The sequence below is a fragment of the Oncorhynchus masou genome, chromosome 29, assembly GCF_036934945.1.
Source record: "Oncorhynchus masou masou isolate Uvic2021 chromosome 29, UVic_Omas_1.1, whole genome shotgun sequence".
Lineage (NCBI taxonomy): Eukaryota > Metazoa > Chordata > Actinopteri > Salmoniformes > Salmonidae > Oncorhynchus > Oncorhynchus masou.
Window position 1 is genome coordinate 65,821,802 of NC_088240.1, and position 20,129 is coordinate 65,841,930.

General features: G+C 43.3%; 2 protein-coding genes across 7 annotated transcripts in view; both read right to left on the reverse strand.

Annotated features, from left to right (window-relative positions):
* Positions 1–320: 320 nt before the first annotated feature.
* LOC135520315 (GON-4-like protein) lies at positions 321–11,277 on the reverse strand. 6 transcript variants are annotated; one of them, XM_064945759.1, is made up of 10 exons: positions 10,826–10,941; positions 10,030–10,313; positions 9,105–9,353; positions 8,952–9,026; positions 8,620–8,670; positions 8,221–8,502; positions 7,730–7,897; positions 5,951–6,147; positions 2,538–2,732; positions 2,065–2,365 (listed from the first exon to the last, which is right to left on the reverse strand). In XM_064945759.1, the coding sequence occupies exons 4-8, from the start codon at positions 8,994–8,996 to the stop codon at positions 6,049–6,051; spliced, it is 645 nt and encodes a 214-aa protein (XP_064801831.1). In that variant the 5' UTR covers positions 8,997–9,026; positions 9,105–9,353; positions 10,030–10,313; positions 10,826–10,941; the 3' UTR covers positions 2,065–2,365; positions 2,538–2,732; positions 5,951–6,048. The 6 variants fall into 6 exon arrangements, with proteins under 6 accessions (XP_064801834.1, XP_064801831.1, XP_064801832.1 ...); XM_064945760.1 differs by lacking the exon at positions 10,826–10,941 and adding an exon at positions 10,959–11,277 and having other exon boundaries at positions 9,105–10,313; XM_064945763.1 differs by having other exon boundaries at positions 8,410–8,502; positions 9,105–10,313; positions 10,826–10,942.
* Positions 11,278–16,001: 4,724 nt separating this feature from the next.
* Positions 16,002–20,129, reverse strand: part of LOC135520317 (atrial natriuretic peptide receptor 1-like) — a 60,039-nt gene continuing 55,911 nt past the window's right edge. Inside the window, exons 17-22 of the mRNA XM_064945764.1 lie at positions 19,362–19,508; positions 19,151–19,274; positions 18,951–19,019; positions 18,651–18,825; positions 18,457–18,555; positions 16,002–18,321 (exon numbers count right to left, since the gene is read on the reverse strand). Of these exons, the coding sequence (XP_064801836.1) occupies positions 18,164–18,321; positions 18,457–18,555; positions 18,651–18,825; positions 18,951–19,019; positions 19,151–19,274; positions 19,362–19,508 (772 nt within the window). The 3' untranslated portion in view covers positions 16,002–18,163. The remainder of the gene's footprint in view (positions 18,322–18,456; positions 18,556–18,650; positions 18,826–18,950; positions 19,020–19,150; positions 19,275–19,361; positions 19,509–20,129) is intronic.

The window sequence follows — 20,129 nt, forward strand, 5'->3', positions numbered from 1 at the left end:
TCTCAGTTTAGGACAAGACTGACTTTATGAGTCTTATCGATGCCACAATGCCGTTTTCAAAACGAGAAGTTGCTTTTTAGGGGCAGTCGCTCATTAATGTTTTGCATTCTACAGGCAACAATGTATTTTCAGCCATATTACTTATGTAGATCGGTTTTGCTTTTGACCAAATAATGACAACAACCTTAATTCATACAGCATTGGTAGTGCAATTCTTACCAGAATGTGGACTGTTGACCCCACTGTCGACTTCATCTTTGACTTCAGCATCCACCTCTTGCTCTTCCTCTCTCTCTCCCCCCCCGCCTGTCTCAGTGTGGAGATTGGCTGTGGGGTCGGTTGCCGTGGGGTACAAGGTGTCAAGGGTCTTCATCACCCTGGGGACGCCATCGGAAGCCTGAGAGAAGACTGCATGTCACATTCTGTCATCTCCATAACTCTCACTCATTTTATTCACACAGTTTAGAACAACAAAACACGAGACTACGGAGGCTACCTTGTTGCAGTGGCAGCGAAAGCATCCTTTCATCTTGAGTCTGCGAAGCTTGGCATCATGGCTGGCACCATGACAGAGGCAGAAGCAGTCCTTTTCTGGCCAATCACACTCCTGTGAAGGAAGACAACCATCCAAATCAGAATCATAATTGCAAATGCAATTAGAAATCAACAAACTACACAGGTCACATTTCCTCAGACCTTGTAGATGCCATGAGATCCCATCTTCCTCCTCCAACTGCGACCTGTCATTGGTGGAATATCTTCTTCCTCTAGATCAGGGAGGGTCACTTCTTCAAAACCACCACATGCCTGCTGCTCCTCAAACTGGACAGGACATAAAACATCAAAGTCGAAGAGTAGTAATGGCTTTTTCAGCAGTGAGAACTTTGCAGATTCACTACAATGTGTTAGGCTACAAGACAAATAATCATTTTTGTTCAACATAATTATATATGAACGCTCTGTTACATTGGGCCTGATACTTAATAAGCATCTATAAAAATATCCAATACGAAGTGATAAGCGGATGTGATGCCATCCTTACCGGACCACACTCCAAAGCCTGCTCCGGGAGGAGGAAGGCCGCAAAGTCTCTGAGGAGGTCTGGCCATTCCCCCAGGACAGGATGGAGCTGGGAGAAGAGCTCCACTGCGCTTGGTACGGATGAGGTAGAGACACATGAGCTGGTAGGGGAGCTCTGTCTGGCTGAAGTGCTTCAGCCCCAGTACAATGAGTATGGAACAAAAATCCACATTGCGAGTAAATATCTAGTCTTTAGTCAAACATTCAACCATGCAAGAAAGAATTTGATGCTTGGTTGTAGCAGTAAAGATGACGTAGGCCCTCATAGTTCCAACTATGTCGGTGAACGGTCATTGAATGGGTTTGAGAGAGAGAGAGACCCTCTCTTTTCAACACGGGTTAACACACATTTAAGTGTTTATATTCAGCTTAATACTGAGCAGGCATCACTGACATAAAATACTCACGTTAGGCATAGCTATTTTTGACCAGGGACTGTGTGTAAATGAGGATTGTTTTTGAACAGTTTGCTGTTGTTTGTGAACATGAGCTCCTGTGGAGTTTGTCTCCCCACACAGGACGTGCTGCATGTGTAAATGTGTGTGTGTGTGTGCACGTACCTGTCCTCTCCGCGTGTGTAGAAGTTGTTCTTGGTGCGCGGAGGGTGCAGTGCAGGGTCCAAGCTGCAGTGGGGCAGGAGCTCTGGATAGAGGAAGACAGAGCAGGTGATGAGCAGCCAGGCCGTCTTAGCAGGCAGCAAAGGGTATGTACGCACTGCAGGGACAACCAAACACTTACACACAATCAAGCAATTCACAAACCCACCCTCTGATACATAGATAACACAACACAACTACACACAGGTTACCGATACCATCTTTAGTACATACAATTCAGATTCTCACGTCTTTACATATGAACCACACACACACACACACACACACACACACACACACACACCAGACCTCCCTGTTCATTACCATTGTTAGAGCGTGTTTGAGGCCTGGCAGGGGGGGTTGGAGAAAGAGCGGATGGCGAGAAAGAGCGGATGGCGAGACAGAGCTCTCCTGCTCCTGGACCAGAGACAGTGCCCCCTGGAGGTTTCAGGCCCTGAAAATGCTGCTTAAGCCTGGGTCCCGGACTGACCTGATCGCCTCCTCATGCTGGGTAAACGCCTGGAGCTTCTCCTGGGTGGAAGGCACACAGAGACTAGGACTTGAGAAGGGCATATATAGATAGTGCGAGCCTCAGTAACTCACCAGGTATTGTTTGGTGGTGTGGGCCTTGTGGTGCAGGGCCTCCACAGGTCTGCACAGCGGTTCACCTGGGTCAGCAGCTGTATGTGCTGAACAGGGACAGACAAAACAGGCAAGGAAGGGGGGGGGGGGGGTGGTCTGTGAGTCTACCAGTAATAATTAACATTATTGGTGTCAATAATAAAGCAACTTGAAAAATCTAAATGTTGTATTCCACCAACTTCAGTTTCTCAATTAGGTTTTACAAGCGGGCCAACCTACCTGTTGGACTTGCTTCCACAGCTGGAGTTTCTGGGCGTGGTCGAGCGCGGGGCAGCACCATGGGGGGTGATACTGTGACGACGGGGGTGGAACGGCCAGGAGTCTTCTGGAGAGCTCTCCGCTGCTGCAGAACCCCCATCTGCTCCCTCACAGTATGCTGCCTCTGTCAGCATGTTAGCCAGTGGCTCCTGAAACCTGTAGAGGTCAGGAAGGGGAATAATAATCATATTGATGACATGATAATAATACATTCCATTTTTATAGCACTTTATTGCATTAATCATCACAGTGCTTTAAAGCATAAAAAAAAGACAAGCAATTTAGAAAAACACAATTCATGAGATGGAAGGTCCTGAGAGGGTGGGGAAAGTTCATGGCTTGAGTGGTCAGAGGAAGATGGTTGTAAGGGGAGAGCAAGAAAATAAGGCAGGCAGGCAGCACTGAGTCAAGGTGTCTCACTGTCCCTCCCGTCTGTGTGGCTTCTCCTTAGTAGGGATCGGATTAAGTTTTGAGCTCAGCTACTGCAGTTCATGGACTCCGTAGTAACGTTAGGTGGAGCTAGCTAGCTACGCCTTCACTACTACCAAAATGAAGTACCCATTGGATGAATCTAAGACAGACATGTGGCGCCAGAAAGCACACATTTCAATATCAATTTAAGAGTAGCCTTGTAGGGAGGATTCCTCCCTTTGATCCCCATCACTGCAAACCGTCTTGCTTTAAGGCTTATCTCCATCCCAAACCTCTGGACACTGACTGGCATTTGAATACGGTCATTTAGCAGACTTGATCCCCAAAAATATTAGTATATGTGGCCCATGTGGGAGATGAGACTGAAGAGACTGGACTGGAATTATCCTGAACAAAAATATAAAAACTGAACATTTTACTGAGTTATAGTTCATAGAAGGAAATCAGTAAATTTAAATAAATTAATTCTGCCCTAATCTATGGATTTCACATGACTTGGCAGGGGCACAGCCATGGGTGAGAATAGGACCACCCACTGGGGAGCCAGGTTCAGCCAATCAGAATACATTGTCCCCCACAAAATGGCTTTATTACAGACTTTTATTTGATTTTTTATTTTACCTTTATTTAACCAGGCAGGTCAGTTAAGAACCAATTCTTATTTTCAATGATGGCCTAGGAACAGTGGGTTAACTGCCTGTTCAGGGGCAGAACGACAGATTTGTACCTTGTCAGCTCAGGGGTTTGACCTTACGATTACTAGTCCAACGCTCTAACCACTAGGCTACCCTGCCGCCAGACAGAAATACTCCTCAGTTTCATCAGTTGTACAGATGGCTGGTCTCAGACAATCCTGCAGGTGAAGAAACCAGATGTTGAGGTCCTGGGCTGGCATGATTAGACGTAGTCTGCTGTTGTGAGGCAGGTTGGTCATACTGCCAAATTCTCTAAAACAACATTGGAGGCAGTTTATGGTAGAGGAATTAACATGCCAATTGCACGCTCCCTCAAAACTTGAGACATCTGTGGCATTGAATTTTGTGGCAAAACGGAGCATTTTAGAGTGGCCTTTTATTGTCCCCAGCACAAGATGCACCCATGTAATGACCATGCTATTTAATCAGCTTCTTGAAATGCCACACCGGTCAGGTGGATGGATTATGTTGGCAAAGGAGAAATGTTCACTAACAGGGATGTAAACAAATTTGTGCAGAAAATTTAGAAATAATTTGTGCATATGGAACATTTCTGGGATGTTTTATTTCAGCTCATGAAACATGGGACCAACACTTCACATGTTGCGTTTTTATGTTTGTTCAGTATGTTTGGATTATGCAATATTCTTCTTAAAATGCTCTAGTCTACGCAATGGGATCTGACTGAGTTTCTTTGCGTAGCTATACGTACTTTTGTGCACTGAACTTTTGGAACGTGACAAAAGCGTAGCTCCGCTTGTGTAGACTGAAATCACAGTGGAGACTTAACCCTCTCTACCCACCTCTTATCCTGCTCTACTTTCCCTAATGTTGCTGAGTCATTAGTGGTAGCACTGTCATAGTGCCCTGACTCCATAGTGTGGAAAAACCTGTCTGTCTCTCCCCACGTCATACTGCCTCTGTAACATTTAGAGACACCCATTACAGCCAGGACCAGGACACAGTGACGCAAACGTGTGTGCGTGGACAGTTGCTGGAAGGAAGTAAAGCTCTCTCTGCTCCTGTCAGTTCAGAGACGTGGCCTGAAAACGGCACGTCGCACACACAGAGATCTCTCAACAGACATCACAGTTCAAACATCAAAGTGGGCACATGTGCCAACCAGCTACTGAACACCTGGTGCACTGGGAGTGTGTGTGAGACACAAAGTGAGTTAGCTAGCGGTGTGTGTCTTCTGTTAGTAATTGTGAGTTGCTGTAGCTCCAATGTGAGTCCTGGGTGTTAGTGTGGATTGTAGCTCTACTGTGAGTTCTGTATGTTAGTGTGGATTGTAGCTCTAATGTGAGTCCTGTGTGTTAGTGTGGATTGTAGCTCTACTGTGAGTTAGTGTGGATTGTAGCTCTACTGTGAGTTCTGTGAGTTAGTGTGGATTGTAGCTCTACTGTGAGTCCTGTGTGTTAGTGTGGATTGTAGCTCTACTGTGAGTTCTGTCCACCTCATGACACTTCTGAGGAAGAGAAAACACCAGAGCATTTCTCTGCCTCCCTACCCAAGCAGATACAGCACCCCTCTGCTGCTCTGTCCCAAAGGGAGGACTTGGTGTGTGTGTGTACTTAATTTCAAGTAATTCCTAGAATGTCATAGATGGATAGGCTCAAACGCATGAATGGCTGCAGTCACGTATCCTGCAGTTGTTCATAACAAATACAACAGATGGCCAATTTGGCCCACCAACCAGCACAAAGTCAACAAGAGGACAGTATTTGTAGAAAAAAAGGAAGCAAGGGGGAGCTAAACAGTCACACATTCACATCCATTAAGGTCTGGGATAGATAGCACTGTTGACTCGAGGAGGACCAGGAAGCAATGGATTATTTGGCTCATAATGCTATTATTATTTTTATTTTTCTTGTCACAAGTACAGTGACAAGAAAGTTATAGCAAATTCTAGTTGCTTCCTCTTGTTGTTTGCTCCACATTAAAAGCTCTATATCATTATTAATATGAGGTACTGGGTTGGTGGACCAACTCAGTGACCTTGTGGTTAGTGTCCCCTTAAGATCGGAATGTTGGGAATTCGATCCCCAGCCAAGTCATACCAAAGACTGTAAAAATGGGAACCAATGAGCATCTGCTTGGCACTCAGCATTAAGGAGATAGATTGGGGGTAAGGCCCTGCGATAGACATCCTGTCCAGGGGGTCTACTTGTACATCAAGCTGCCTCATGCTACAGAAACAGGAGATCTGCTCCTACAAGCTGTTCCGGTTCAAGGCTACTTACTTACTGGGTTGGCGGTACACTTTTTGAAAGACCTTTCTTTCCCGAGAGAAATAGGGAAAGGGTCAGGGTAGAATCATAACGAATGGCTTGTGGAACGTTGAATTAAGGAGCGCTCAGGGGTGGAGCAGCTTCCTCCCTCTCTTCATCTTCTTCGTGCCCATCGTCATCCTGCCCATTCACTATTAGCTCATCATCCTGGAACTGAAGGGGTAAAAAGAGGGAGATTCAGAAAGAGAGATTTTTTTAAAGAAAGAGACTTGCAGATATGATCCCATAATCCTCCTCACTGTCTCGAAAAGCGAAGTGGGGGAGACAAACAGGAGCAGAGCAGTGGGGGAAAGGTCAAAATTAGCAAAACATGACAGAGTAAACAAACAGAGAGCAATTAAACCAGCTACACACACCTCCCGTAAAACATGTACACACACACAGGTTAAATGCAGCTTCATCTGTCTTCTACTGCCTGCTTGACACTTGTCAGTGTTTGGAGGAGTGCCAACTTTTTGTGCATTTCACTAATAAAGTATTTGCTCCTAGAAAAAATGAATCCATGGCCCATTTTTGAGAATGATGTGTTCCTTATTAAGCAACAGCGTAAAATCCTGTTGCATCGGTTTCTACATGGTTGGACTATTCAATTTCAATAGTACACTGCCCATCCTTGAACCCTCCCTCATTATCCCTTTCTTTGAATCTTAACCGTCATTCTCCATGTCAGATGTCATGAGGCCCTGCAGCCACTTGCTCCAGTCGCGGTCCTCCAGGGCCAAGCTGTAGTCGTACACGTCAGGCGTGATGTCAGGGGCATGTAGCTCCGCCTCCAGCTTGCCCAGAGGCACGTTCCTCAGGGTCCGTTTGGGGCAGGTACGACATGCCACAAGGCTAGACCCTGCACCTCCAGTCAAGGCTGGAGACAGATAGATGGAACCAATGAAGAAAGAGATTCACATTGACTTTGGTCCTGATATGGCTGAATAGTGTCCCGATAAGAGTCCGGTGATTTCCTGGTATAGCTGAATAGTCTGCTAGTATTGATGGGTTGCACATTTCGTCACAATATTGTTTTGAACGTTCTCTTGAGGACTGATGCTCGAATGAACGTTCTACTCAATGCAGTGTCAATAGTGGTGATGAAGATTTAATCAAAAGTGCATTACAGTGGCTTGAAAACAGTGACAATTCACTAGGGTAGCCTAGTGGTTAGAGTGTTGGACTAGTAACCGAAAGGTTGCAAGTTCGAATCCCCGAGCTGACATGGTACAAATCTGTCGTTCTGCCCCTGAACAGGCAGTTAACCCACTGTTCCTAGGCCGTCATTGAAAATAAGAATTTGTTCTTAACTGACTTGCCTAGTAAAATAAAGGTAAAATAAATTAAAAATTAAAAAAGGAGGCAAATAATTAGTAGGAAAACCTTTTGTCATAATTGTGATGTCGCCAGATTGACTTTAGATGCAGTAGAACTAAAGCTAGCTAGCCATGATTGAGGGGACAGCACTGAATTTTAGATGGCTATTTTTGACAAACTTTGCTAGCTAATGGAAACATTGCCCTTTCTCTAAAGTGAGTTTGACAACATTATGATGGAAAAGTTTTTTTCAACTCATTATTTTCTACTTTAGCACTGTCATCCTATTTCCAAGCCACTGTAGTGTAATTAGCCTGTCCAAAATGACTTGGCATCAGTCGGGCACAAATATGGCTGAGGCGTCTGTAGAAAGTTCATAACAATAGCAACGAAGTGACTAAGTGATGGAAGTGCAACCCATTAATAGTTTCAATACCTGGAAGGTTTCGGTGCATATGGGGCTGAGTTCCAGCTCTTCCTCCACTGCGTAAAGCTTCTCCAGGAAGGTGCAGACTTGGGCCCTGAGGGGCCGGGCAGGGCCAGTGGAGGACGGGGGCCCCATAGGAACAGTCTCCACCCTCAGATGTCTGGGCTGCCTTGGCTTCTAAACATAAACCAAGACCAACATTACAGTAAACTCTTACTCATCCAGTGCACATTGTAAACATTAACTCAGTCAGTTAACTCTGACCCTGCATATAGTAGGTTTACTTACTTATTTCTATTTCTTGTGTGTTTTTGTTCTACCTTATGGTTTCTTAAGTACTACATTTTTATTGATTACTGCATTGTTCGGTTGAGAGCTGTCAAGAAAGGCATTTCACTGTACTTGTGACAAGAAAAATAAAAATAATAATAGCATTATTTTCCCCCAATCATTTCAATAACTTTCAAACAAAGGCCAAATGCAGAGGTGCAGTGTGTTACCTGTCTGGGACTGTCAAATCTGTCCTCTTCACACTCAGAGTGTCCAGGGGTCCTGGGCCGTGCCCCTCGGGCACAGCATGGCGATGAGCCTGTGATGTCCACGTTGCTCCAAAACGACAATGTCACAGGTTTTTGACTGATTGAACAGAATTTATTGACTAACGGAGCAGAGATGAAGCTCTTCCTCACCTCCTCTGCAGTCTCATCCTCCTTATCAAGACAGTACTCTTCATCAGAGGAGTCGTCCTTCTCTTCCAGAGGGATGTCTACAAACTGGGGGGGCTGGGGAGAGGAAGCAGGGAGTGAGATGAGATGGAAAGAGCGAAACAGAGAGACAAAGCAATAGAGACTACACACAACAGTGAGGAGTAATAAAATATTTGTGTGACAGGGACATACCTTCACTTCAAGGGCCCTTTTGATAGGAGAAATATTCCAGGTGGGGATGCTCTGCAAGGGAAGAGGAAGCCGCTTTAGACTATTGAGATGAATCCAGGAAAAAATATTAAGAGGTAGCTAGCTGCAAGTTGTGTTACTAGAAACCCACCACCCCTTTTTCTACCCCCTCCCTCAGTCTGGAGCGGGTCATCTTGAGCTCCCGAAGGAAGCAAATAGAAGGTAAAAACGTTGAATTCAGGCAGAGAGAGAAACCATTATAAACTTGCAAGTGATATCAGCAACCAATTTCTGAGTTGTACTGTCAGTATAACTTGCTGTAAGTTGACACTCACAAATAGGGCTAGGTCCTGCATCTCCTGGATGGCTGCTTTCGTCATGGCCACTACATGCTCGTTGGTTATCACCTCCTGAGGGCAACATTCACAAGTGTCAGTCAAAAATGTTCCAACACTAACATTAGTACTTAGCATTACCCCTCTTTTTACCGGATTGAGACTCCAGGTAATTCACATGGAGGATGGTGCGAACATTGACAGAGGTCAAGTTGTGTTGCTGTGACTTCCTCTCCAGATCCAGCTGCTCAAACTCATCCTCATCGCTGTCACTGGATGAATCTTCCGATGACCTTTTTCCAGCCACGGAGTGTCCCTCTTCCTGCCGATTGTCTAAAGTGCTCTTCATTTTCGAGCTGCTCTTCCTCGTTGTCAGCCTCTGGCTCCCACAATCCTCTCCATCTTCAGATGGAAGTAAGTAATCAAAACAGAAACCCAATTCTCATACACTAGAAATCTGATTCAGTGTTTCCAAAATGGTGGGTACGTTCACTTCCTATAGAGCAGGTATGAGCAACTCATCATGAGGGGCTGCAGTGGCTCACGGGGCTGACTACCAACATCCATACCCACACACACATGCAGTCAGAGCTAGCCCTAGACTTTTGGGGGCCCTACGTGAAATTGTTGGGAGCAAAACCTTTTAGCGGGCCCCCTCTTGACAGTGGAGAGAGCTAATTTCCTGCAATTCCACACATTTTGCCAAGGGGTTTGGAAAGCAAGTTTGCTGCAATTCTACATATTTTGTCATGGGACGAAGAGAAGATTTAGCAATTTAATAACTAATTTCATGCAAATGTAAAAAAAAAAAAAATGCCATGGGGCAGGGGGAAAATAACTGCAGCTTTACAGCTAATTCCTCGGAGGGGCTGGGATATAGCTGGCAAACATCCCCATTCTTAAGCTGGCCTGCAGCCGACACAAAGCTAAGATTTAACAATGAGATAGGAGATGATCACATTCCCACCACTGAAGCATGTAAAACCAATTAAATGCCCTTGCACACAAACTCCCATATCCCTTCATATCTCAGCAACACACACTGTGTTACTTGTCATCCCTGTCTCTTTTCCATTACCCCTTCCTTTTCTCATCCCTCCGTACATGAAGCAATGGTCCTCTGCTTGAACCTGGGAGAGTGTGTCCTTTGTGACAGCCCCATCTGGGACCGTCATCCCAAAGCCCTTTCCCTTAGCAGGGGTGGAAATGGAGATATGTCTGTTAACAGAGAGAGTGCAGAGAGGACCACCATTGGAGATCTGGGGGGCACAGATTGTCTCATCCCTCTTTAAGGCTTTAGAACTCATGGGCTGGGGTTCTGGGGTGCTCGATTTGCATTTCTGGGCTTTCATGCTTCGAGGCCTGAAAGAACACAACAGTTTAACGTTACAGTTACATGAGCGGGGGTAACGTCAACAGACAGTAAAATGTACTTTGTCATAGAATAAGACAATAGGATGAAATATTTGCTGTTGTTACTAGCTAGACAAAATGTATATAGCCGAGTAAAACAGCTAACGTATGTGTCCCATTTGTGTGCAATTCAAGCTATCTAGCTAGCTGTTATTATCTAGCAGGCTGGTGGTGCCACTTTCTCGGTTGCAGTACAACAAGCACAACCAAGTCAACACAGCTATAGAAAACGTTTCTTATTAGCTAAAATAATAATCGTATGATACAAGTCACGCTAATGACCCTGAAGTAGTTGTTTTGGTAGCTAGCTTGTGTTGTTTTTATTAACTTGCTGACAAACGACGTATATTTGTCAACAAGTAACCTTGTGTGTTTGTGTGTCTCAAAAATGGACGCCCGACTTTTCTATGTCGACAGTACATTGACCTTTCAAATGTAGTAACTTTATTGCTGTCACTTACCCGCAAATCTGCATTTGGTGCAATGAAAAGCTAGCGAGCTAAGTAAATCTCTAAATAATTTACAGCGCCCTTTCCCACGTGTCACAGATAAATCCATCCCCAATTAATTTCCCCATAGTATTAAAGATCCTACCTCAGGTACAGTGGGCCTGATATCAGCAGTGAAAGGGTAGACTATTCAATTCACGTTGATACAGCAGCCTACAGTAAATGTTTGTGTTATTAATCACACACACACTCTTTCAAGTTGATTCACCAGGTTGATTTCTAACAGTTGTGGTTTTAATGGATGGAGAAAACATTGACAATTGCACGTACGCACACAGATTATTTATTATATTATTTGTCGTGTTTTTTTGTAAAAATAAAAAAATAAACAAAATAAACAAACAAAATAACCCAAAAAAACTATATTTATATGATTTATTTAGAGGGATCTAGATAGTCTTGCACCTTGATACCTGAAACAAACCATATGACAGCAAAACTGCGAGCTACTAGGAATGGACGCTCCCAAAGACTATTATATACGCACCTCCATTATGATGCATCGTTCCAGAATATTTGGAAAAGCACCAACACAGAATATGAATATGGAATAAACATACCTACGGATCAAACCTAAAATAACTGTTTTATCAACCAAATTTATTTGAAAGCTATTTCTACATATAAATGCCTGAAATGGAAACTGTGAGTATTATTATTATTTGTATTCTTTACAATAAACAAGTTTAAGCTACTTTTATCCTAAAATGTTAGTCAAAGTGGACTGATTTTGCCTGTTAAAAAAAGTGCTTTAAAATGTTCAGTACTGGTCAAAGTTCACCCTCAGCCTTCTAAATCAAGATATTAATGTATTTAGTGTAAATTCAACTTGTTTGTAAACTCCAAATATTCTCTCGCTCTCCAATTTACAGATATCCATAGCATACAAGTCAGGTAACCCCAGGCTCCAAAGTGACAGAGGCCTAGAGGTCAAGTCTCTGGTATCCAGGGGTAACAGCAAAGCAACACCTCCATCAAAGGGAAAAGCCGCTCACAGGGCTACTGCTGACCTGTACCACCCCCCAAAGTCCCAAAAGGCTAAAGTCCTATATGAGTCCATCGTGCTTGTTGACTCCAGCAACCGCAATGAAATCAGGATGATCCTGAGGATGATTGGCTTCCCCCTGACAGAGAAGCAGCTGAATAACATAAACAAACAAGAAATTAAATTATTGGAAGATATCAAAAAGAAAGAAATTAAAAGAAAGGAGCTGGAAAAGAAATGGAGCCAGCTGCAGAGGCCTAAATGGATCCTCAAGCTTATCAAGCTGCGACAGGGGACAAAACCCGTCCATGGCAGCAGCGGACTGAAGACAACAGCCAGCCATAGTGAAGGGGGCTCTGCTCTTACATCAGATAAGGCGACAAGCAACAAGGGGCAAAAGAGAACAGCCAGCCAGATGAAAGGAGAAAGCAGCTGTACCTTAGAGGCATCTGGAAGGGGACAGAAGAGAGCAGCCAGCCAGATGGAACAAGTAGAACTCAACTCATCCAAACGCTTCTTCAATATCCCTCCCAGCCAGAAGAAGTTGAGAGTCATTGATATTTACTCATATGTATTTGCACCCAGCCACATAGCCGATCACACATATGCACGCAAGAATAGTTCTTAACACAAAGATTGCAACAATATAAAGTTGGTAAAATTAAATGTGACATAACAGTCATCAGTCAGTGTGTTTTGTGCTCTATAAACCATTAAATCAACACAATTAATGGTTGAATGTTTTGGTAATCTTTTAGCCAGTGGAGGCTCATCAGAGGAGGAAGGGGTGGACCATCCTCCTCAGTGAATTTCATAAAAATGTAAATTGTGAAACATTTCAAAAGTAATACTTTTTAGATAAGACTGTACTAAATATAATCACGTCACCAAATAACTGATTAAAACACACTATTTTGCATATAAGGTCTACAGTAGCCTCAGCACTCTGAGGGTAGCACCATGGTGTAGCTGGAGGATAGCTAGCTTCGGTCCTCCTCTGGGTACATTGACATCAATACAAAACCTAGGAAACTCATGGTTCTCACCCCCTTCCATAGACTTACACAGTAATTATGATAACTTCTGGAGGACATCCTCCAGCCTATCAGAGCTCTTGCAGCATGAACTGATATGTTGTCCACCCAATCAAAGGGTCAAAGGGTCAGAACTTAATATAGTCCTCAAGGCATAAACTACAGCTTGCACTGCAGTGTATAAAATGTGGTGAGTAGTTGACTCAAAGAGTGAGAAATACAATAGCTGAACAGTTAAACATTTTATTTCTTCCAAAATGAAGGAGAAGCAAGAGAGAAATAGAGAGAGTCATTTTTTTCTCACTTTCAGTTAAACTGACTTAGCTAGCAAATGCAGCTAGCTAGTTTAGCCTACTGAAACACCCTGCTCAAACAGAGGGATGCTTTGTTAGCTATCTGACAATGACTTTCCAACTCAAAACTGGAACTCTTCCAAGTATAGGGATTACAAGTTTATTGCCACCGGGGCCGCCAATGTAACTTCTTATTGACTGTACACTAACGTTACTGCATGATTGTAGTGGGTTTACTAACGCGTTAATTCTATTAGCTATGCTGACTATGATGTTACTTTAGCTAATATGGTGACAACGATGTAGGCTTTGTGTAGCGGTTTGTCTTGGAAAGGTTTTTTAACCCAGACACATACAGCTGATGTGTTGTGCATTGAAGTCCACAAGTGAAGGGAAGAGAAGGAATGCAATGTGTCTGTTATGAGAGTGAATTGTGTTTATGTGTGATCAGTGGTGTATTCCTTCCTCCAATTCTGTTGAAAGAAAAAGTTTAAGCGGAAGCAAATGGAACAAGGAGGGGATAAACATTGTTTGCAGCTGTTGGACTAATGATTACACCCTATATCAGGCAAGAGTGTGCAAGGCGGTATTGAATGTCACTGTCTGTCATCTCAAATTTGTCTCCCTACCTGTGTGCACCTACGTTGTAAACTTCATTCATAGGCTAGGTTGTAGCAACCTCATGATGGGTTTAGGGAAAATTTGAGTATCATGTAGTAGCCTAAACCTATCTTCCTTATATTGAACTGGGTGAATGAAATATGAATGAGAGTCATCCAATATGCTGTAATAGAAATAAGGCCATGCTCATATAAAATGTTTTTGTCCTCCCTCATCTTAAACGGCACTGACCGCCACTGCTTTTAGCCATAGTATAATAATTGTTTATGACAGTGTCATTGATGATGTCATTGAATGCACAGAGGTGCTTATAAAGTTAACCTCAGTATGGCAAGGGCATCTGTTAGCCAACCCCGTGAGAGGAGTTCAGTTGTTGACTGACTGAAAAAGACAGCTTATTGACGTCAGTAAGTAGGTGATAGTTCCTGAGAACCAATGATGCATGTGGTATACCTGTAATTTAAATATATGGGCACTGCTTTATCTGTCACTTCAGAAGCATAACTCCGAGAAATTGGACACTCCTTCATTACATATCTAGTCTGCAGTCAAATACGGTCCTAAAGTTTTACACTAAATCAATAGCAAAAGATTATCAAGTGTAAAAGAATAATCTACAGTAGGCTAACAGTGAGGTCTACTGGCTTCGTTAACGCCTTCTGGATGTGCGTAAAAGTGGATGTGCGTAAAAGTTGATTTGCGTAAAAGTAATCGGATCCCATTCCGGAAAATCGAAATTTTTAACGCAACAGGCGACTCCAACCGACCCAGACGGCTGCAAAGACAAAAACATATATATTTTGAGGACATGGTGAGGACACCTGACCGCATCCCAAAGTTTACCATTCCACCCCTGGGACAAGCACGATGTCTGCAAACTCCAAGGGACCGGGAAGGATGTGCGCTGCTCTACCCACGTCGCAATACAATTCCACTGTTGCCGCGCTCCACATCTGTCTTCTTTCGAGCACTGAGTCACGTCGGTCCTCTCCAGGAGCATCAATACATGGCAAGAGAACATTTGGTGGATCCAACGACACGGGCGGCAATGTCTCTTCCGCATTTACCCAAAATCACTACGCCATATGGCTTCCTGACTCTGGGTGAAAGCCCCTGCGTCCGAAGAAGACAGTAATTGTTTTTTAAAGATGACCTGACACAGTCTTGCATGATCAACGGGACACAATGAGCCAGCACGCCCTCGTCAACTAAAAATCATACCCAACGCCCTCTATCAGATGTTTTTTAAACATCCCTGGCGCGAGGATAGCGCACTCCTTTTCGTACAACGATGCGTCAACTCACCGTTGCGCCTCACGTCAGTCAGAAAACGATCGACATTCTGAGCATCTCTGTCTTGACACTGATCATTCCGGACCTCTGCCACTGTGTTCCCGGGGAATGGACAAATAAAGCGACTATTCAAGAACCGCCTGGCTTCAGTTCGGGCAATGTACAAAGTTGTGCACTGGATGAGTAAGTTGCCCTTGATGTGCCAGAAATTAATGTATTAAAAATAAAATGTACCTTGTCTATTTCAGTTTTACCCCAATAAATGACAGTTGAAATGAATCAACCAACAAGCAAGATAAATTAAATAGTGTAAAATAAAGTTTAGTACCACATTTCAAAGCTACAATAGAAACAGTTATGTATATTGTCTTCTTCACTCAAGCACTTGATGTTACCGAGACCAAACATATACTTCACAGGCTTCAAGACACATTAAATAACGGCTACATTACCTTATGATGGATGACAGGTTACAGTTTAAGGCTTATTCTTATACCCACCCGTGGGCTCTGATCTAAGGGAAAGGGTTACATTTGATCCTTGGGGAGAGAGAGAGATTAGTCCGAGATGATTGACTGAGAAAGAGAAAAGAAGGACAGGGATAGGGAGAAAGAACCCTAAACTACAGTATTGCTCATTTTGTCTAGGCTGCCCTGGATTATAGGAGGGTTTAATGAAGTAATCTAAAGATATTTGATAATAGTGAAAGTGGGGATCAGATATAGTTTAAATGAGATTCGGTAAGTGATTAAAAGGTTTGGTGGAGAAAAAGTACCTGTTAAAGACTTGTAAAGGTGGCTGCTTTTTTTTTACCCTCCTCTCACACACATGCTCTGAATAGTGAATACACTAACATACACCCCACCACTGATAGGGACACACAGAAATAAAACAGCCACTAATACACATACCATATTTACTGATTCAAACCGAAAAATACAAGGTGAAATACATGTCAACAGGCTGATATATGAGGTCTTACAGACAGTATTGATCTGTTCAACACTTCTCAACAGATGAACACTGTTGGCTTGAGACGCAAAAAACAATACCATTCTCCATGACTCTCAAACTCAAAAGTTACTGTGAACACCAAACCAAAATATGGAACTTTATACACATCTAACCCAGAATTCCTTTAAACTCATCTACCCCAGAATTCATTTTGTCCTTTCAACATGGTTTATTATTACAAAGTTATAGAGGTTCTCAGTGTGAACCCTTTTTAAGAGTTCCCTGGTGACCTCTTCATTTTATTCCAGGGGTGTTTTCAGAGTAACAGTTCAGACAAATTCCTTCAGGAAATCAGGAGCCAGTGTGTGTCCAGCAGTCAATCCACAATTTTCATAAAGCTATCCTCTGTCAAGAGCCTGTCTTTCCAGCAGAAAAGGTTACCTTTGTTCAATTACTGTTGAATACAGGTAACTGCCAAAATAAAATAAACACCAACATAAAGTCTCTTAATAGGGCATTGAGCCAGAACAGCTTCAATTTACATTGGCATAAATTCTACAAGTGTCTGGAACTCTTTTGTAGGGATGCTACATTCTTCCATGAGAAATTCCATCATTTGATGTTTTGTGGTGGAAAACGCACCAGAATATCCCCTAAGTATTCAATTGGATCAAGATCTGGTGACAGACAGCCATGACATATGGTTTACACCGTTTTCATTCTTATCAAACCATTCAGTGACCACTCGTGCCCTGTGGATGGGGGAATTGTCATCCTATGGGGGAGCGTAGCCAAAATAATAGTCTGCCCAGCATTTTGTATATGACCCTAAGCATGATGGGATGTTAATTGCTAAATTAACTCACGAAACACACCTGTGTGGAAGCACGTGCTTTCAATATACTTTGTATCCCCCATTTACTCAAGTGTTTCCATTATTTTGTCTGTTACGTGTAATGTTCAAAATCATGCCACTTTCAATGGGTATGATGTAAGCTCAGCTGCATATTTTTACTAACAACAATAATGCATTACACTGAATCTGATTAGACAGATTGAGAGGCAATCGTACACTTCAGTGAGAATAATGAAACTGTATACGGTGTTGAAGAAGTGGGACGCTTGACTTTATTTCACCAGAGTAAGAGGATGTATCTATCTTAAGTGCATTTCTGTGAATTGCCCTTTAGGCAATAGAAAAATAATCTATTGAGAAATAAACAACATCTGTATTGTACAAAATAATAAGACTGATATGACTGTAAACAGACAAATCATATACACTGTTGAGACATTAGACACACACACACCCACCCACCCACATATATAAAGCAAGTCATTTTAACTCCAGAGTAGGCTCAGTGATTGTGGTTGGGGTCTGAGGATACATGTCACAAACACTACCGTGGAAATTAATCAAATGATAAATCCCAGACCCAAAGTTTGAATGTCATTTCCATGTCATTTCAACCCCCAAAATGTATGTTGATGTTGAATCAACGTGGGAAACTGATTGGATTTGCAAAAAAGTCATCAACGTACGGGCATTTAATCTTTTTTTCTGAATCCAATGTTAATTTCACGTTGAATTAGTTGACAACTCAACCCAATTTAATTCAAAACTAGACGTGGAACTGACTTCTGTGCCCAGTGGGATACTATGTACTCATAAAAGACATGAATTCAAAAAACAGTTACATAATGTGACCACCAGGTAGCAATATCCACAACCTCCTGTAAGGTTTGTTTGTGAACCATTTTTTTTTTTACCAATCTAAATACCATCAGTGTTGCATCCAAAACCTTCAACATCGAAATATAACTGGAAAAACATATACACAGAACATCACACACACACACTCTCAGAGCATGTAGCTTTCTGCATGTCCTTAGAATGTAGATGTTCAAGTGCAGGAGGGCTGAAGTGAAGAAAGTTCCCCACATCCTCCTTCTTCCACATCTACCTCCCCAATCCCCACCTCATTCATTCACCAGGCCTCTTCATTTGTTTACTTGCTCCAGAACATCAATCAGTGGTTCCCATTATTTGCTCACATTTTCCTCCACCATTTCTTCCTTCATGACCTTCCTCCCTCCTTGGCTTGTCCCCTTAGCTCGTTGACTCGTTGCTCTTGCTCTCTCCCAGTAGCCAGTAGGTGGTCATTTTCCCTTTCCCCTTCATCGCCACATCTCCTCTCAGCTCCAGCTGGAAGCAGTTGAACTCCTGCAGGACGTCACGTGTGGCCGCAGACACGTGGATCTTCAGCGCTGTGCGGGAGAGAAGGTGAGGGGAGCAATCCTTAATTAGTCAGTTAACTATTATAGAGATATGAAAACCAGCAGAACTGTGGAACTTGAGTCCCAGATTTAAAACCCACATGTTGTATGACTACTGTGGCTTACCTTCACCATTGGACTCCAGTCGTGAAGAGGTGTTGACTGTGTCTCCAAACAGACAGTACCGTGGCATCTTCAGCCCCACCACTCCTGCACACACAGGGCCTGAATATAGAGTGCAGTGAATTGGTCAATCACACAACTGAAAGTGGTATATCATCACTGTGTCTGTTAGTATGTGAACATCACGTGCCGCTCACCGCTGTGGATGCCAATGCGTAGTTTGAGCTGCTGGTCAGGTCGGTGGCGGATTTTGAAGGTGCGTACAGCGTTGAGCAGAGCCAGGGCCATGCGGGCGATCTCTCGGCCGTGTAGCTTCCCATTCCTCACCGGCAGGCCAGACACCACCATGTAGGCATCGCCGATGGTCTCCACCTGGGGGCGCCACAGAAAAGGCAGGGGCAGGGATGTCAGTGTGTCCTAATGGAGGATCTCAATAGAGGCTTCATCTCCTCTTTTCCTTTCCTTCATCTGCACATTGATGAGAAATATAATGTTACCTTGTAAACATCAAAGTTGTCAATGATGGCATCAAAACAGGTGTAGAGGTCATTGAGCAGGGTCACAACCTAAAGAGGCAAACATTTTTTAGAGCAGAATGGGAATCGTTGGGTTTGACTATGGCCTCCCTTGTAAGGTCTATCTTTGTAACTTGTCACACCTGTGTGAGTCGTGTCACAATGTGATTGTACTTTCTCACCTGCATAGGTGTGCTCTCAGCTGATATGGCTGTGAAGCCCACAATGTCACTGAAGTAGATGGTGACTGAATCAAAGGCCTCGGCCTGCACCGTCTCCCCTCTCTTTAGCTGCTCCGCCACTGAACTGCAGGTACAGACAGTAACATTAGGCACTGTGTGTGTGTATAGTATTGACTCAGTGTGTGTGTGTGTTTGTGTAGCAGAGACTCACTGTGGTAGTATCTGGTAGAGCAGGGCCTCAGCCTTGCGTTTCTCTTCGTGGTAGGCCTGGGTTCTCTCCTCCACCAGCTCCTCCAGGTTGTTAGCATACTGCTCCATACGGGACAGCAGGTTATCCAGGATGTTAGTGCTGCACTCCCTACACACACACACACACACACACACACACACACACACACACACACACACACACACACACACACACACACACACACACACACACACACACACACACACACACACACACACACACACACACACACACACACACACACACACACACACACATATGTATATACAGTACCAGTAAAAAGTTTGGACACACCTACTCATTCAAGGGCTTTTCTTTATTTTACTATTTTCTACATTGTAGAATAATAGTGAAGACATCAAAACTATGAAATAACACATATGGAATCATGTAGTAACCAAAAAAGTGTTGAACAAATCAAAAATCAAAATATTTTATATTGGAGATTCTTCAAAGTAGCCACCCTTTGCCTTGATGACAGCTTTGCACACTCTTGGCATTCTCTCAACCAGCTTCATGAGGTAGTCACCTGGAATGCATTTCAATCAACAGGTGTTCCATTGTTAAAATTTAATTTGTGGAATTTCTTTCCTTCTTAATGTGTTGAGCCAATCAGTTGTGTTGTGACAAGGTAGGGGTGGTATACAGAAGATAGCCCTATTTGGTAAAATACCAAGTCCATATTATGGCAAGAACAGCTCAAATAAGCAAAGAGAAAAAACAGTCCAT